This window comes from Silene latifolia, chromosome 7, assembly GCF_048544455.1.
Source record: "Silene latifolia isolate original U9 population chromosome 7, ASM4854445v1, whole genome shotgun sequence".
Lineage (NCBI taxonomy): Eukaryota > Viridiplantae > Streptophyta > Magnoliopsida > Caryophyllales > Caryophyllaceae > Silene > Silene latifolia.
In genome coordinates, this window is record NC_133532.1 from 101,736,584 (window position 1) to 101,753,646 (window position 17,063).

The 17,063-nt window shown below is 36.0% G+C and overlaps 1 protein-coding gene across 2 annotated transcripts; it reads left to right on the forward strand.

Moving 5' to 3' along the window:
- The first annotated feature begins 4,517 nt into the window (after positions 1-4,517).
- On the forward strand, positions 4,518-13,749 carry LOC141592428 (phosphatidylinositol-3-phosphatase SAC1). 2 transcript variants are annotated; one of them, XM_074413102.1, is made up of 15 exons: positions 4,518-4,913; positions 5,014-5,384; positions 5,995-6,217; positions 6,567-6,643; positions 7,075-7,262; positions 7,346-7,443; positions 8,171-8,304; positions 8,394-8,528; positions 10,210-10,594; positions 10,734-10,855; positions 11,361-11,471; positions 11,613-11,822; positions 12,044-12,235; positions 12,547-12,658; positions 13,343-13,749. In XM_074413102.1, exons 1-15 carry the CDS (start codon positions 4,764-4,766, stop codon positions 13,586-13,588), a joined length of 2,754 nt encoding a protein of 917 aa, XP_074269203.1. In that variant the 5' UTR covers positions 4,518-4,763; the 3' UTR covers positions 13,589-13,749. The 2 variants fall into 2 exon arrangements, 1 of the variants encoding a protein (XP_074269203.1); XR_012521155.1 differs by having other exon boundaries at positions 4,538-4,913; positions 12,044-12,295; positions 12,435-12,658.
- Positions 13,750-17,063: the final 3,314 nt, after the last annotated feature.

The following is a 17,063-nucleotide window of genomic DNA, read 5'->3' on the forward strand; positions in this document are numbered from 1 at the left end:
AAATATGCTACATCTTGATTGACTTACGTGATCAGGATTGACTAGTTGGATAACTCAAGCGAGAGGTAACCTTTATCGGGGGGTAACTTACGTGATCAGGATTGACTAGTTGGATGTGATTACGGGTCTATGATATGTGTAAATGTTTGTGTGAGGTTCTGACCTCACAATAGGTGGTATGGTGTAATAATTATAAAGTTGTTATACGAATGTTTTGTAATTTATGTTGGGTACGGTATACTAATGGAATGAGGTTCAAAAGGTAATAATTTGATTGATCTGACATGGATAGTTAAAATTTTATGTGTATTGATGATACATGTTTATTCCGTGAAATGGTAAGGATGATGTTCATGAGATTCTTATCAGTTTATTCCGTATAATATGTTGTGTTATAATCTAGTAAAACGGTTTTGAATGAGTTTTCTTGTTCGAAATGTCATACTGAGTCAGTGTTTATGGGAATTATATGTGATTGTGATGATTATCGATGTGGTTGTTGTGCCTCGAGTGGTGGTCCGGGCATGGTACTTCATGTTGTGATGCGGGCATTTTCGCACTGTGGTGCGGCTGTTGGTGGCGGTGTTGCGATGCTGTCACCGGTTGTGGTGGAGTAGGCGGGATGATTATGATTCGAGTTTCGACAGTACATACCAGTTATACATAGATTGTTGTTTTGTTTGATGTTGCTCCCTGCGAGTTTCAGTTTGTGCAGATAGACAGTTGTCTTGCTATTGATGTTTTCTTTATCAGGTTAAGTTTGGGAATGAGGGTAGAGTATGATATGAAATAGAGTTGTATATGTTTTCGTTGTTGTCATGGTATAGTGATATTCTGTTGATGGGACACGGTTGTGAGAGGTTGTTACAGTAATTTTGATCTTGTTCTAGATAAGGCTTTAGTAGACATGGTAATGGTAAGTGATTCGTAAAATATGTGTGGTAATGACCTGAAAGATGCAGGTTGTTCATAATCCTTTGTTGAGACAGTGAGCGTAGGGTGTTGGGGAATTAGTGTCATGTTAAGTTATGTATGAGTTTTGCGGTAATGAAGGAAAGAACTTGAGGATCTAGTGTGAGTGTACGTAACGAGTGTGGATCGTGAGTTATGCTTTTGGGAGATAGGTGCTTTACATAGAGAGGTATGTTGTTTTGCAGTAATAATGGAGAGTTAGTATGGTGATTTTGCTACGAGTTTTATGGTGTAGGTCAGGTGGTGTGCCGAATGAGTTGAGGTATGAAAAAAAATGTTTAAGTAAGAGAGCCTTGGATATATACATGACGAGTGTTTAGATTATAGGTGGTTATCTTTGACATGCGGTGGTGATGAGGATAATGAGACGATATAGCTAGGATTTAGTATTAGTGAGTTACGAGGACGTAACATTTATCTTAAGAGGAGTAGGATGCGATAAAAGAGATTTTGATGGTTGTGCATATGGTAGTATAATTGGAAGTAGAGTGTTGGTGTAGCATAAAGGACGGATATTTGTTTTGATTGATTTTATTAAAGGTCATGACCGTGCTTGTAGTAGTTCGATGTTTAGGAATGGGAGAATATTTCAATAGTGTTGACAGTTGGATGATGATGTTATGAGTGTGAGTAAACTTCGAGGACGAAGTTCCTTTTAAGGGTGGTAGAATGTAACATTCCGTTTCGATGGTTGATCTTGTTTTGTGGATTGTCTTGGTATTGAGTTGCTAGTGAGTGTTATGGAAGTGAGATAAGGTTGGCAACGTTATATTGTGGTTATTCGATAATATTATGGAGTCACTATCGAGAAGATATGTTAACTAGTAAGCGTGGTTGGTGGAGTTAATGTTAGGTGTCCATGTTTTATAGGTTGGGTTGGAACTTCGGGGACGAAGTTCTTTTTAAGGGGGGAAGACTGTAATACTACGGATTTTTATAAGCTAAGTACTCGACCGAGTAGAGCCTACTCGGCTGAGTAATGTCAAGAGTGTAATCTGTTTGGGTTCTGCCGAGGAATACTCGGCCGAGTATAGTGAATACTCGACCGAGTAGAGGATACTCGGCCGAGTATACACTTTACTCGACCGAGTATCCGGTCTGGCGAGTAATATTTCAGCGGTTGATGCGGGAGTGTTTAGGGTTATTCAATATTGAAAGTCAGTTTCTAAACGTCATTTACAACCCTAAACATTTTACGATTACTCTAATCACTCCCTAATCCTCCACTGTGTGGGCAATCGTCGTAGTCCTTGCGTTCAATCTTTCATTCTTTCGCCGGTGACGATGTGGTAATTGTTATGCATTTGTATGGTTGATTGCAGTGTAAGCGAATTGCGAAAAAGGTAGGGTTTTCCTACTCAGTTTACTGTTAATTGATTTAAGATTGTGATCGTTGTACTCAGGGGCGGAGCCAGGAATTAAATATATGTAGGGCTATTGAAATACGGTTGTAATTTTTTTTAAGTTCAAACAGTGTTTTAGGCAATATCTGTAATTTTGGCCAAAAATTAATACGATATATTGAGTTTAACGGAGAAAGTAGAGTACTGGAAAAAATTTATATTTCAAAACCATTTTAACTAGAAGTATATATTTATGTTGCCAAATTTGAGGAGTTAATGTGGACATATTTACTCTAAAAGTGTTGAAATTTAATAAAATATATTCAAAAGTCTAAAACATAATAAATTTGAACCTAAAAACACCCTACTAATATTAGTTAAAAATGGCCAAAAATAAATTTTATATATTTATTTAAGGTGTTAATATTTATGGTAAGTTAAAAATAAACATAAATGTAAAAGAATGATGGGTAGAAGGTTTGAACCCACAACCTCCAATTTATTCATTCACCCCTGAACTTTTATGTAGTGAGCCAGTGACCAACTTTGCTACATTTTTTACATACCTACATTTGATAGTGAAAATTATTTAACCAGAAATCATGTAGGGCTATAGCCCATATAGCCCATCCCCTCCCTCCGCCCCTGGTTGTACTGTGTATGATTGTTATCTGCTGATCATCGGAGGTTGGGTGTTGTGGTGATAATGTTGATGTGGTTGTGTTGTGACGGTTGTGGTGTTGTGACAGCTGTGATGCTGTGTGTGTGATTGTGGTTGAGTCATTTGCGGGAGTGGCTTCACACCCTAGTTCGCCCTCCGTGGAACCCGTCACGGGAGGGGATGTGCACATTAAGGGACAGGGATTGTTAGTCGCTCGTTGATGAGCCGGACTTGGTGGGGATGGGTCATGCGGTCACCCATCGGCGGAGTGGATTACCCGTTGCGATGGGTAATGGCGGGGCTACACACTTTGGTGTGTAGTCGGTTACTATGGAGGATGATCAATCGGTTACATTGTTTGTTTGTCTTACATTGATTGAATGGTACTGACCCCGTTGTTGTTGTTTTGTAAAACCTGCGGTGATCCATTCGGGGATGGTGAGCAGACTTGACAGGTATTGCATTTGGTGAGCTTGGGCGATCATGGGGAAGTCGTCATCACCGATTGTAGTATCACAATCCACGAGTCTTAGCTATGATTTTGTAGTTGTCCTCAGTTGTATTCACTTTATTGGTTTTGGTTTGGATTTGGATTGTTGTAAACATTAATACTTTACAGTACTTCTAATAAATGTGTTTAGGACGGACGCTTTTGATATATACTAACCTCGGGCAACCGAGATGGTAACAGCCTTTCATGCTTGGGTAGTCCTGGTAAGGTACCTTGGTTCGAGGGGGGTGTTACATTGATAGTATTTTATTTCTTCTAAAATTATACTCCGTATTTTAATAATTATAAAATAAGATTCTTATTCAAAATATACAATCTTAACATTGAATAAGTTGTTTGGCGTTATTTGATAAAAAAACAAAAAAACTTAGGCCTCGTTTAGTTCATCAAGAAATTTAACTGACACCGAAATCTCCAATTTATGTTAATTAGTTTCCTGTATACAAATTCACATTAATTCGAAAAAGTCGTTTGGCTGCGCTTGTGGGAGTTGAAGTTCACCGGAGTTGTGAACTATCTAGGAGGCTAAGTCTTTCAATTCCACCATTATATAAACATTCAAAACTCTTTAGAAAATTGAATATCTACATTTTGTCAAAAAATTGGCAACCAAACATGGGATTGACAACTAAACGAGGCCTTAATATACTTCTAATAAACAAATGATTATTCGTCTTATTTTCGTTTCTTTCCCCATCTATTTATCTGAATTCAACAATATTACGTATTATGAAACCGTTTTATCAGATAATTATTAGGAGTATAAGACTATCACAAATTCTCATTTGTGACGGGTATATACTCGTCACAAGTTTGCGACGGGTCAAATACCACCCACATAAAGAGAAGAGACAAAAACAAAGTGTCTAAGGAGTAGCATTCTGTTTTGTCTTATTTACCCTATATAAATAGTATTTGACCCGTTATAAAATTATAACGGATTATCCGTCATAAGGGAGACTAGATAGAAATAGTCTTTTCTAATCAAGAAAGAAAAGGATAAAGTGTTTTTAATACAAGTATAAAACCCGCGATGATCACATTACAGTTGCAAACTTGCAACCGCCATAACTGATTTGGGTAAAACCGTAAGGTAAAATTACCTTTACCATTACCGTTGATTCTCCTTCAACAAATACACAAATCCCTAATTTTTCTACCGTCGATCAATCATAATTTTCCCCCAAATTCAAAACCCTAATTTCGCGCAATTGAACATCTTCTCCATCATACTATGATCGCATTGATGCTAATTTAATCCATCGGTGTTGCAGCAATGACAATTAAGCAGGAAATCAACTCAAACCCTAACCCTAATTCAACTTTTTCATCTCAAGCTTCCGGCAAAATTCATCCCTCCGATGATCCCCAAATTGATATTAACTCTTACTTGCTCGAAAAATTCAAGCTTTACGAAACTCGCGCGGTAATTCCGTCTCTTCTAATCGCTCAATTTCGAAAAAACTTAATTTTAGTAATTCGATTCTTAAATTTGATGAATTTTGTTGTTGTTTTTGATTTTGTAGAGGTTTTATTTAATTGGGAGTGATCGGAACAAGAGATTCTTCCGAGTGTTGAAGATTGATCGATCAGAACAGTCGGATTTGAGCATTAGTGAAGATCCGGTGGTGTATTCACCGCAAGAGGTGAAGAATTTGCTGCAGCGAATTGCCGAGGGGAATCGTGCGACGGGAGGCTTGAATTTTGTGGCGAAAGTATACGGCATTGCTGGTTGTATAAAGTTTTTGGAATCGTATTATTTGATTTTGGTTACTAAGCGTAGGCAAATTGGGTGCATTTGTGGTCATGCTATTTATGCTATTGATGAAAGTCAGCTGATTACTATCCCTCATGCCTCGGTTCAGACTGATGTCGCGTATTCCAAGACCGAGCTTAGGTAGTAATTTGAATGTCACTATCTCGTGTTTTGATTTTTATGTTCTGTTGGTTTGGTCATTGTGGCATTTGTAGTTAGTTACTTGGGAAGGGTTGGAAGTATTATCTTGGTTGTTGAGCTTGAGTGAGACTGGGAGGACCTATGTTCCTCTGACTCTCCGGATTACCTTGCATTCACTTATCCATGTCTGACACTCGACACTTGGACATGGGTGGGTATGACACTTGACATTACGATTTCTGCCAAAACAAACGGGTGATGTTTTCATAAAATAGCGGAATGTGACACTTGGGACTGTCCTACTTCTAAGTGAGTAGGAGTAACATACGTGAGAAGAATGACACTTGAACATGGGTATGACCCTTCACATTACCATATATGCCAAAAAACGGGTGATGTTTTCATAAAATAGCGGAATGTGACACTCAGCTACTTCTAAGTGAGTAGGAGTAACAGGTGAGATGAGTCGGAAGTCGTGAAAGGGTTTTGCTTTTGTATTACTTGTTTGTGTTACCCTTGGAGTGGCTCAGTGTCATGATTTTATCATTGTAAGAGACTTTTTAAGTTTTTTTTTTCGGATATAAACCGGAGGAGTTTTCTCTTTTTTCAGGTACAAAAAACTGCTATCTAGTGTTGATTTGACTAAGGATTTTTTCTATAGCTATACCTATCCTGTTATGCAAAGCTTACAGAAGAATGTGCAGTCAAAGGATGCAATAGGAATTCCTTATGACAGTAGGTTTGTGTGGAATTCATATCTGACTGAAGCTGTTCGCATGAGATGCAAAAATAATATTTGGACTGTTGCATTAGTCCACGGTCACTTCAAGCAAGTATGCGACGCTTTGTGCTTTTCAGTATCTTATTATTATTGATCTCATAAGTGTTGACTTGTAATTGGTGTTATGGGATATTGGGATGTTTTAGTGGGCATTATCTTACTGAAAGTCTTCTCATTGTTGGCATAAAAATGAAATCTCCAAGTGTCCTACTTATACTTTCGTGTTGACTGTTGATTATCTCACATTGGTACTTGAGGAGATTTGAGCTCTCAAAATAATTCGTATCACCATCTCTTGAAAGTAATCTATAAGTTCAACTATGTGCTAAATTATACTGCTTTCCTTTTTTTGCTACTTGACATGTCCAGCGATTGATGTTTTCACTAACGTTGGTTGGCAGATGAGGATGTCTATTTTTGGACGTGATTTTAGCGTTACTTTGATTTCTAGGCGTTCTCGTCATTTTGCAGGAACTCGGTATGCTCTTATTCTTTTCGTATAGTTTGTCATGATGCATATAACATCTATAACAATAGTGATTTTGTTTTCCTGGATAAGTAAGTTGTTAACTTATTTGTGGATGGGGTTGGCTAGATGGTATGAAGTTGCAGAAATACCGACTGTAGTAAGAATTAATGGATAAGGTGTTATTTCTAAGTTATTGGGTTTATATATCGACATGGTCTGTATTCCTCGACCAGAATAGAAATTGATTCTCGAATAAATAAGGTTTTAGTTTTTATTGATGAACAATCTGATGTTTAATTGGGGGTTTTTATATTTCAGGTTACTATGAGACCCCCTTTTCTTTTTATTGCTATGTGTATAGAGAAATGCGATACCTTTTGAATTTTATACTCTCATTGTGTTACAATGCATATAATGTCACTCGATTTTGCTTTGGTCAGGTATTTGAAAAGGGGGGTAAATGATAAAGGGAGGGTTGCAAATGATGTTGAAACTGAACAAATTGTTCTCGACGAAGATGCTGGTTCTTGCAAGGGGAAAATGAGTTCTGTTGTCCAGATGCGGGGTTCTATCCCTCTTTTCTGGTCACAAGAGGCTTCCAGATTCAGTCCAAAGCCGGATATAATTTGTAAGTCTTTTTGCTTTAAATCCCTGGAAACCTAGTAAGAGAGAATCTTTGTCAAGGCCTATCTCATCTCTCTGTCTTGTCAGTGCAGAGATATGATCCTACTTATGAGGCAACTAAGTTACATTTCGAAGATCTGGCTGAGAGATATGGCAATCCAATTATTGTGCTTAATTTAATAAAGGTTCTCTTCCCCATCAAACTTTGTAGTGGTGTCTAAATAAATGTAGATGGACAAGACTCACAAGAGGTTTATGAACTTTGTAGGCGTGTTTCACATCTAAACCCGAGTTTTTCCCCAAATTTTTTGACCTAGACATCTAAACCCGAGGTTTTTCCACATTGAAACTTGTGAGTAAGAGATGGTAATCTACCCTAGTCCCTTCTGTTCAAGTTTATTTATCTAGCTGTCCCCACTTTTCCGCTCCTAAACAATCCAATAACTAATTTTTTCCAGATAAATAATTCATGTCGTGTAGTTGGAAAGAGCACTGATGTTGGAAGGGCTCTTTATTTGTGAGACGCAGGAAACTTTTTGCGCTTGCTGGCGCTGGGTGAAATACCTTTGTGCTTACTATACAATACAACCTTACCCATGATATCGCAACATAGGCCGCTTTGTTTGTAAGACGCAATAGACTGTTTGTGCTTGCTAGTGCTGGGTGAGATACCTTTGTGCTTCCCATACAATACAACCTTACCTATGCTATCACAACATAGAGACACTGTTTCCAAATGACCCAAAATGAAAGAATTGCATGAATGACTGTTAGTTCACGATGAAAAGAAGCGCATCTAGTTTAATGAAACATTTTGCTTATTCCATCACAAGAGGAACCAAAGAAAAATGTGTTTTTGGGTACATTTAAATGGATATTATACTGTGATTACTGATTAGCATTATATTGCAGACTGTAGAAAAAAGGCCCAGGGAAATGATGCTTCGACGTGAGTTTGCCAGTGCAGTTACATATCTAAATGAGATTCTCTCTGCGGAAAAGCATCTTAAATTTATTCACTGGGATTTCCATAAATTTGCAAAGACGTAAGCCTGTTTTGTTACTGCATAAAGTCAGGTTAAGAAAGCGAGTCTTAATGATGGCTCACTAGATTTTAATTTTTTTGTGTCCACAGGAAGACTGCCAACGTTTTGGGGGTTCTAGGCGTTGTTGCAAGTGCAGCACTTGATATGACTGGATTTTATTACAGTGGTCGACCTTTTGTTGTAAAGAAGAGAGCTGCACAGTTAAGTAGAACCACTACCCTCAGGTATGGAGTTATCATTCTTTATCTGTCGTGTCATTAATCATTTCAGACTTGCTTATTATTCTAGGGTAAAATTTATGCAAACCGATGGTATGCTGTCTTAGTACAGTAATTCTTTCATAAATACTCTGACAACTTAATTTGATACTAGAATAGACTCCGTGCAATGCATGCACGGTATATATAGAAATTTACTTTTTGTGTATTTTTATTTATAAATTTGAAATTGATAACTCATTTATCTTCAGTTTTTCACTTGTATTTGGTTTAAGGGAAAAAAAAAAATTAAAGCCCGTAAAAAGTCATGAAATGGGTATTTAATGACAAGTTATGTTTACCGCTGAACTAATGATTTTACTGTATAAATTTTTACCAATAGCAGATTTTCTAATAGGAACTTCTTTTCATAGAAAATCAATGAACTTTTTATCATAAAATTCATACTATAAAGTTTTTTAAAAAAAAGAAGAAATTTTTATTATCATAAGAAAAATTGGAGGTAAATCTCCGCACATTATGAACTTTGAATTTTAAAGATATTTCTATCTAAAATATTAGGCCCATTTATATTCGGCATACTACAGAATAGAGTCACTAGACTACAAACACTAAGCCCAATCCTAGGTAGTATGTTTTAGGGAGGGAAATTTGGAGTATCTCTTAATCTTTTAGTAGATAGGGGATTGAAAAGGGGATCTGTTAATTTGATGCCTGTGCTTCAGGGATTGCAAAGTGGAAAGTAGAAAGGATTTTTTGCCCTATCCCTGCCTCCCTCGCAAGGGTTGTAATGGAATGACCTCCACCTCCTTTTCTTTCTTTCTTCATTTCTTTATTTTTTTTTCTGGTCGATTTACCATTTTACCTCCACCTCTTCTTCCACCCTCATCCCTCTTTTTCTCTTCCAAGCCCCACTTTGCTCCGTAAATTTTCTCCTTCTTCCATTGCTTCTTATTTCTGCTTACCAAACATAGGGATAATCATTCAAATTATCGCTGTTTAAGGTGATATTGCATTATCAATTTATCATTACAAATTTTGCTGTTTTATTGGTCCCGCCAATTAATTGTGAGAGTCAGAGTTTGGGATGGGAAGAAGCAAGTGATATATGATGTAGGTGCATGAGGAAGAGAGGAAGCACCTAGCTATTCGGCAATTTTTCCGACTCGCTAGATTAAGAACAGAGCTGCTGGTATCAAATGTGAAACTGAGGAGGGCTTTGCACCTTTTAGCACAAATCTAAGATTAATAAATGTCCTGAAAAAAATTTTCCACTGTAATTTCACTGTCTAGAGTTGTCACTTTTAGTATTCTCATGCTTCTTATTTCTCTAAGAATATGCTTCCTTTTGTTTTATTTTGTGATCTTATTACTTACCATCGGCGTGAATTGTTGCATGAGATAGTGAATTAGAAACTGAATGTCTTTGATTCTATTTGCCTATATCAAATAGAATTCGGGTTGCGTGGTTTCTTCACTACTAGTCAGAGGCAGCGTTTTGCTGTCCAGCTATTTTTTTTTGCATTTTAGGTTTTCTTCAATTACGATGTTTTTAAATGTTGAGGGCCATAAAGACATAAAATAAAAAATGTTCAGTGAACTAATTTAGTGTTATGTCTTAAATTTCTAGCACTGAATTTTTTTGGGACTTTCGTTACTCTTATTGTGTTGATATTTTGATATCCAGGGATGCTTCTATAAGTGATCTCCGCGCTAATTCTGAAGGTCTCTCACGAAGTGCAAGCACCAATGAGATGTTTAATCCTGTATCTAATAAAGAAAAAGAGTCTGATCTTAGTCAGCAAAGCAGGAAACGTAGCTATATGGGGCCCGAAACACGTTTTCAGTGTGGGGTTCTACGAACAAACTGCATTGACTGTTTAGACCGCACAAATGTAGCTCAATATGCTTACGGTTTAGAAGCTTTGAGTCGCCAGCTTCAGGCAATGGAAATGTCTGGGGAATATAAAGTGGATCCTGATAGTAGCATTGCTGCTGCCCTCATGGATATGTATCAGAGCATGGGTGATGCTCTTGCACAACAGTATGGTGGCTCTGCTGCTCACAACACAGTAAGCATTTTTATATTTAAGGCCGTTCATACATTTCTTGTATTTGTGGGATACTTGATTTTCATAATCCTAAAGCCCACTATTTTAAAATTATAGTTCCAATCTCTACTACACAGGCATAACAGTTTTATTGTGTCAGGTATTTACAGATAAGCAGGGCAAATGGAAAGCTACTACTCAATCCCGGGAGTTTCTGAAGTCTATTAAGAGATATTACAGCAATGCTTATACCGATGGAGAAAAACAAGATGCTATTAATCTGTAACCCTCTCATCTTATTTTGTTTTGTACTTCTAGTAACGTAGATGACATATATAGTGCTGCTAGGCTTTATGTCTTAATCTGCAACCCTCCCATCTTAGTTACTTCCATTGTAAAAGGAGCATGGTGAGTGAGACTAGTGGAGTTTTTTGTGCGAGACTTGTGAAGTTTTTTTTGTGTGTGCATGTGTTTTTTTTTTTTTTGGGGGGGTGGGTGGGGGGGGGGGGGGGGGGGGGGGGGGGGGGGGGGGGGGGTGGGGGGGGGTGTTTAGGTTTAGGTTGGAAGGTAACGAGGACGACACTGGAGGAGCAACATGGTATGCTAAGTTTAACAAATTCACAATAGATAAATCTGGAAAAGTGACGGGAGTAATATTTTCCTGCAGATTGATCACAATGGCCATCTTTAAACCAACTTCGACTAAAAAAGTAGGGAGTATAAGAGTATTTTAAACTGTGTATTCCAGTGCAACATTCTACAACTGTGTTACTTTGTGATTTGTCAGATTCCTGGGTTACTTTAAACCTCAAGAAGGGAAACCTGCTCTCTGGGATCTGGATTCTGATTACTATCTCCATGTTACTGGTGTTGGAGATGATGTTATCTTGGATAGAAGGTAACATAGCACACGTCTCTTTTCTTTTGAAAGTTGCTCAAATATTTATGAAATGGGAGTTGATTGCAATGTTTGTTGAAATTCAACACCAAATAATATGATCTTCACGTTTTTGTGTTTTTTTCCTGATATTTTTTGCAGCCCTTCAGATGATGCCCAGGTTCTAAGTGTAAAAGCTTCTTTGGAACCTGTTCCTGCTTGCAAAGAAGACTTCTCAAGGATCAAGTTGACTTCTTTCAATAAACTAATTGAAAAGACTTGCAGTTTGATAAAGAATGTAAGACTCTGTAGTGAGCCCGGCCAAAGACCAACAGGTGGTGGAGCAACTTCAGGGGTGGCACCTGATGCGATGTATGTTTCCTACTCCTACATTTTTCTGTGGTTCCTGAAATTATCCGTCTTTCTCCTTAATGACATAATCATTCCTTGTTCCTCATCATAAAATGTTGTGCCCTGGAAGTGTTGAACTTTGACTTCTGCTCTGGTTATATCATCTCTTTTTTTGGACTGTTTCCCTTTCTTGAAATGCGTTTTTGGAGGTTTAAACGAATATTACATGCTTTCATTTGCAGTGAGATACAACTAAAAAGCCCAAATTGGCTATTTGGCCAGAAAAAGGATGAACAAACTGGCTTGACTCCCAAAGCAGGTTTAGGTACAAAAACATATGGTGCCACACACGATGACAGGACGGAGTATGATTCATGTGATCTTAGTTGGCTCTTTCCAGCAGACACTTTTAATGAAGAGGACATCTACCAGAGGTGTTTTTTTTTCCCTGACTAGACTAATACTACTACATTTTACCTATGTTACTCAGACTCGTCTACTCGTATATCTGATACGGCTATTTTGTGCGAAATTTTCAATATTTTGGTCTAAAATGAAGTATCAAAGTGTCGTATTGTATCCGACAAAATACGTATCGGATACGGAATACGGTAACTAAGTGAAGTATCGGAGTAACAAAGCATTTTACCATAACTGCATCATTTATCAGTATCAATGTGGCAATCCAAATGAAAGCAGTATTTTTTTTTTTTTATATAAATCATATACTTTTGTCTTTGTGTAGTTACCTTAGCATGTCTTCGGTGGATGAAGCCAATGGTTGGTATGGTGGAACGTTGCTTGGTGATCTTGACGAAAATAGTGAGATATATAAGCATTATGCGCAATTTTGTGAGGTAATAAACTGAAAGTTATGGATCATAACTTTCCCCATGCTAAAACTTCATTTTGTGTAACCTCTCATCTCCAGTGTCTTATCTCATAGAGTACATAAACTATATGAGACCGTTGTATGTATACAATGGGCTTATTTGTGTTATATTACTCCTCTTATATTGCGTTGACTTGTTGGATGAATAGAACGGTCTCACACAAGATTAATTGCTTACATGATGGACTCCTTACTTCCTTAGTCATTTGGTATTTGACGAAGTAACAATTACAAAGAATCTACTATTTAGCGTGAATGTGTGTGATAAGAATGTCTGTAGGTGTATTCTTTCTGCAACCACACTATCCGATTATATAAGCACTGTCCTATTTTGTGTTTACTTAAAACGGAACTTGGGACTTGGGAGGGTTATTTTTGAGTGCTTTTTTACGGTTCATAAGTAAAATGATCATAATTTGATTCAAGGTAAGGGGAGACTCTTCACTGTTATTCCAAGTTCGTGAAGAGCTTCTGCACTTCCGCGAATGGCGGGGTAAGCCAGTAAGGGGACGGCTGGAGGAGGGTGTGGTTAGAATTGCATGGAATGATGATATTACTAATTGACGCGTATATGTATTGTATTGACTCTATTTAGATATATAATTCGGCTGGAAGTAGTAAAAATCTAATTAGTGTCTTACCATCACAGGGCCCATCTTTGGAACCTTTCCAGAACGATGAAGAGAGAGAAGAACATTATGCCGAGGTTGTACAAAGCAGCTTAATTGAGAATGTTGATGATGCAGCCGTTGAGGCCGAAATGACAGCCATTTTAAAGGAGTATGATCAAGTTGGCGTTGATCTTGGCATTGCCGCAATGTGCAGATCTTCGGCTAGGGATCCTAGCCAACTAACTAGGTGGCTCATCGGAGAAGATAAGTTGGTTAAATTGTGAATTACTTCTAGGTCATGTTTTCTTATGTATATATCATTTCATCATCCGAAACCTGGGTCTGTTTTAGATAGTACCCTTGCTTCACTATAATTTTTCTGAACCGAACTAATTTGCGTATATATCTAGCTGAATAAATTGCGATAGCCAAAATTTGAGAGCAAGTACTTCTGTGGTGGCTGATTGTACACAAATCTTTTTCTTGTCTTACATTCATTTTCATCGGCTGATTTATGCTGTTTTCGGCTGTTTTTTGGGGTATTCCTTGATTCTATTTAGCAAAATTAATTATCGAAAACAAAAATAAGGTAGTACACTTGGTAGGTCAATTGCTAAAGGGATCTAGCCAACTGCTATGCATATTGGACGCAAAATCTCATTTAAGACGGCATATTGGAAGATTTATGATGATTTGTGAAACAATGAATACTTTCTACTAGAATGTGTTGTTTTGTAGATTGGTGAGAATCAGATTTCTAAAAAGTATAAATGAGGATTGTTCCGTAGAAAGTAACCAAATACTCCCTTTCCCTAGATTAATTGTTTATTTTTTTTTTTCAAATCCTCGGTGAGGCGTATTTAATTCAAAGATAAACTGAATGAATGAGACGGAGGGAGAAACTAACTTAAGATATTATTTTATTTTCGACTACTATTCGAGAAACCTTTTTAGATATAGTTAATTCAAGAGAATAACACCTGCCCTTCTTATATACAAACTTTAATTTTGTGTTGATCAGGAGTATCTCCTACCGACAATTGAAGCAATCTCCTTCGAGTACTGAAGGCAATTTAATGGGTTGACCCATCCCAAGTTTGACTTTTTCATTTGCAAGAGTCAGGAATCAAACCCCTAACTACTTGTTTAAGAGATGAGAGCCCTTACCACTCACACCATCCAACTTTAGTTACAAACTTTAATTTTAGCAACACTATACTCAATCATCCTTCAAAGCTAAAGATACTTGTATTTTCTATGCACGATAAGTTTTCTGCCCGATAATATGGGGTTATATATGAAACAACCCCTTACGAGATGAGACTTGCCTTCGTGTTATTCATGGTGAAACTTAAATAAGGTGAAAGTTTAATTTGTGTGTTGATTTTATCGTTTTCATGAGTAATTTAAAAGGATCTTCATCTAAGGAGCTAAACTTTTGATATTATATAATTTCTAAAAGAATTTCAAGCAGGTAGGTCGAGGACTATATTAATACTTTTCTTCCCGATTGTTTTTTCACGTTTACTTTTAGCTCAAAAATTAAGGAAATAAGACACGTCTTACTTTAATAAATATAAAAAGTGAAAAAAACATTATGCTATTGGAAACAAAACAAAAAAACTATTTTTCATACTTAAAATAGAGACGTACACAAATGACTGTGACACCAAAACGTACATAACACCTAACTCTAACTAACATTTTGTTCCGCTTGTTCCAATTCTTTTTTTCCCACCTCGTCTTTGTCGCACTCCATTTTGTCTTTGACGGATTTTCTCCCACATTTATTTTTTTTCTGTGTCTGTTGTGACCAAATAAAATAAAAAATGAGTTAAGTTACTAATAACTTTTTTTTTTACCAGGAATACCGGGAAATAAATCAACTCAATTTTTTTTTACCAGGAATACCGGGAAATAAATCAACTCAAATCCTTTGATTCAAGGAACTTACCACTAAATTTCCTTCAGGAGAAGATTTAGGAAATGTAATATCATAAATGTCGTAGTTTTCTCCTTTATATGATACCTTACTTCCTTGTTTAGTAAATGTCCAATTTGTAGATTTTTTTCTTGACCGTTTTTTCGATGATTTTGGTTCCTGTCCATTATTATTCATGAAACATCTATCGCAAACTCTTAAAAAGAATAAAGATACAAAGTATTATATACTATTCGTATAGTCGTACTTCCTACATTTTTTATATAACAAGTTATCATCTATTTACGATGATGTTTGAAATTAAATTTGACCAAGTATTTCAAATAATACTAATAATATCAATTTTCATACTCATATCACTAATAGAAATAATACTTACAATTTAATATTACTAGGTGGCGCGAATATTAATTTGTTTATTTTAAGCTTACCTTAGCAGCACCATTACTTCCTTCTTCTGGACTAATGGTACTCTTCTTTGTATGTGTAGGACGGATTCCATGGAACACAAAATCGTCAACTGTAATTATCGAGCGAAACGATAGATATTTGCTCTCTATGTGATAAAAAGTCTGTAATGCAAAAAAAAAAAAAAAAAAAAAAACTAGATGTTACGTATTGATTCTAATAAAAGTAATGTACGGTTATAAATTTTTATAAAATTTAATTTCTTTAGAAAAATATTAAGAAATTAATTTTATACCATGTCATATATTTTTCCATTACTCCTTAGCTTCTTCTTGATTATCCATCCTTTAAGACGACCAACGTCTTTTACGTTTATGTTTTCACCGGAAATATTCTGAATCACACAACAAAAATTACGATTTAATCCCGAGTGATACTCAAATTAAGTACCACTAATATATTGGTACGTATGTACCTCATGGTTTTTGGAGTTCTTTGTAACATTATTATTTTCCAAGTACTCGGCCTTTAGTCCGTCATCAAGGAATGCTTCAATCTTTGTACATGCAATTAAATTAACATCAATTCAATTACAAAAAAATAAATTATTGGAATATCAAGTTACCGAGTACACACATTTCTTAATAAACTCGTATTAATTAAAAGTAAACAGATGACTGGAATAAAAGGAGTAATAAAATACCAACTCCAAAGCGAATTCCTCGGAACAGTCGTTGCCAGATGTTGAAATTTCTTCATTTGAGAAAATTTCATCAAAGCTGAATTCTCTGACTGATGATGATCCCTGTAAGAAAATTAGTGTTAATAATTAATTAGTGTTAGTAATTAGTTAGTAAAATTAGTGGTAATTTATGATAAAAATCGAGCAATCAATAATACCGAGTATTAATAAACTCTTAGAAGATACGGAGTATAACTATTTTCAACGAATCATATCACTTTTCTTTATTTAATCAAATACACTCTTTCCGTCTCAATCATTTATTGTAATTTGTTTTTTTTACCAATAGTAAGTTAATATTAAAAATAAAAACAGTCTCGACATATATGACACAGACCGCATAATAAAATCTAAAAAGTGAAAATGCATACAAATAGCATGTAATTATCTATCAAGTTTTACCAAAAAAAAACAAAAAAAAACAAATAGCATGTAATTAAATAATTAATCTCAATGTATTAATCATGTACGAGTACAAAAGATCTTGTAAACGATGTTAACAATTATTTAACTGGACGGATTAGTTAATTAATCAGAAATTATGATTTGAAAGTCATTTAATTAATCAGAAAATATGATTTGAAAGTCATTAATTAATTTTCATCTATTGCAATGTGTAATTTTACAATGTGGAACATAATCACACGTTTCACATTAGATTTTATGA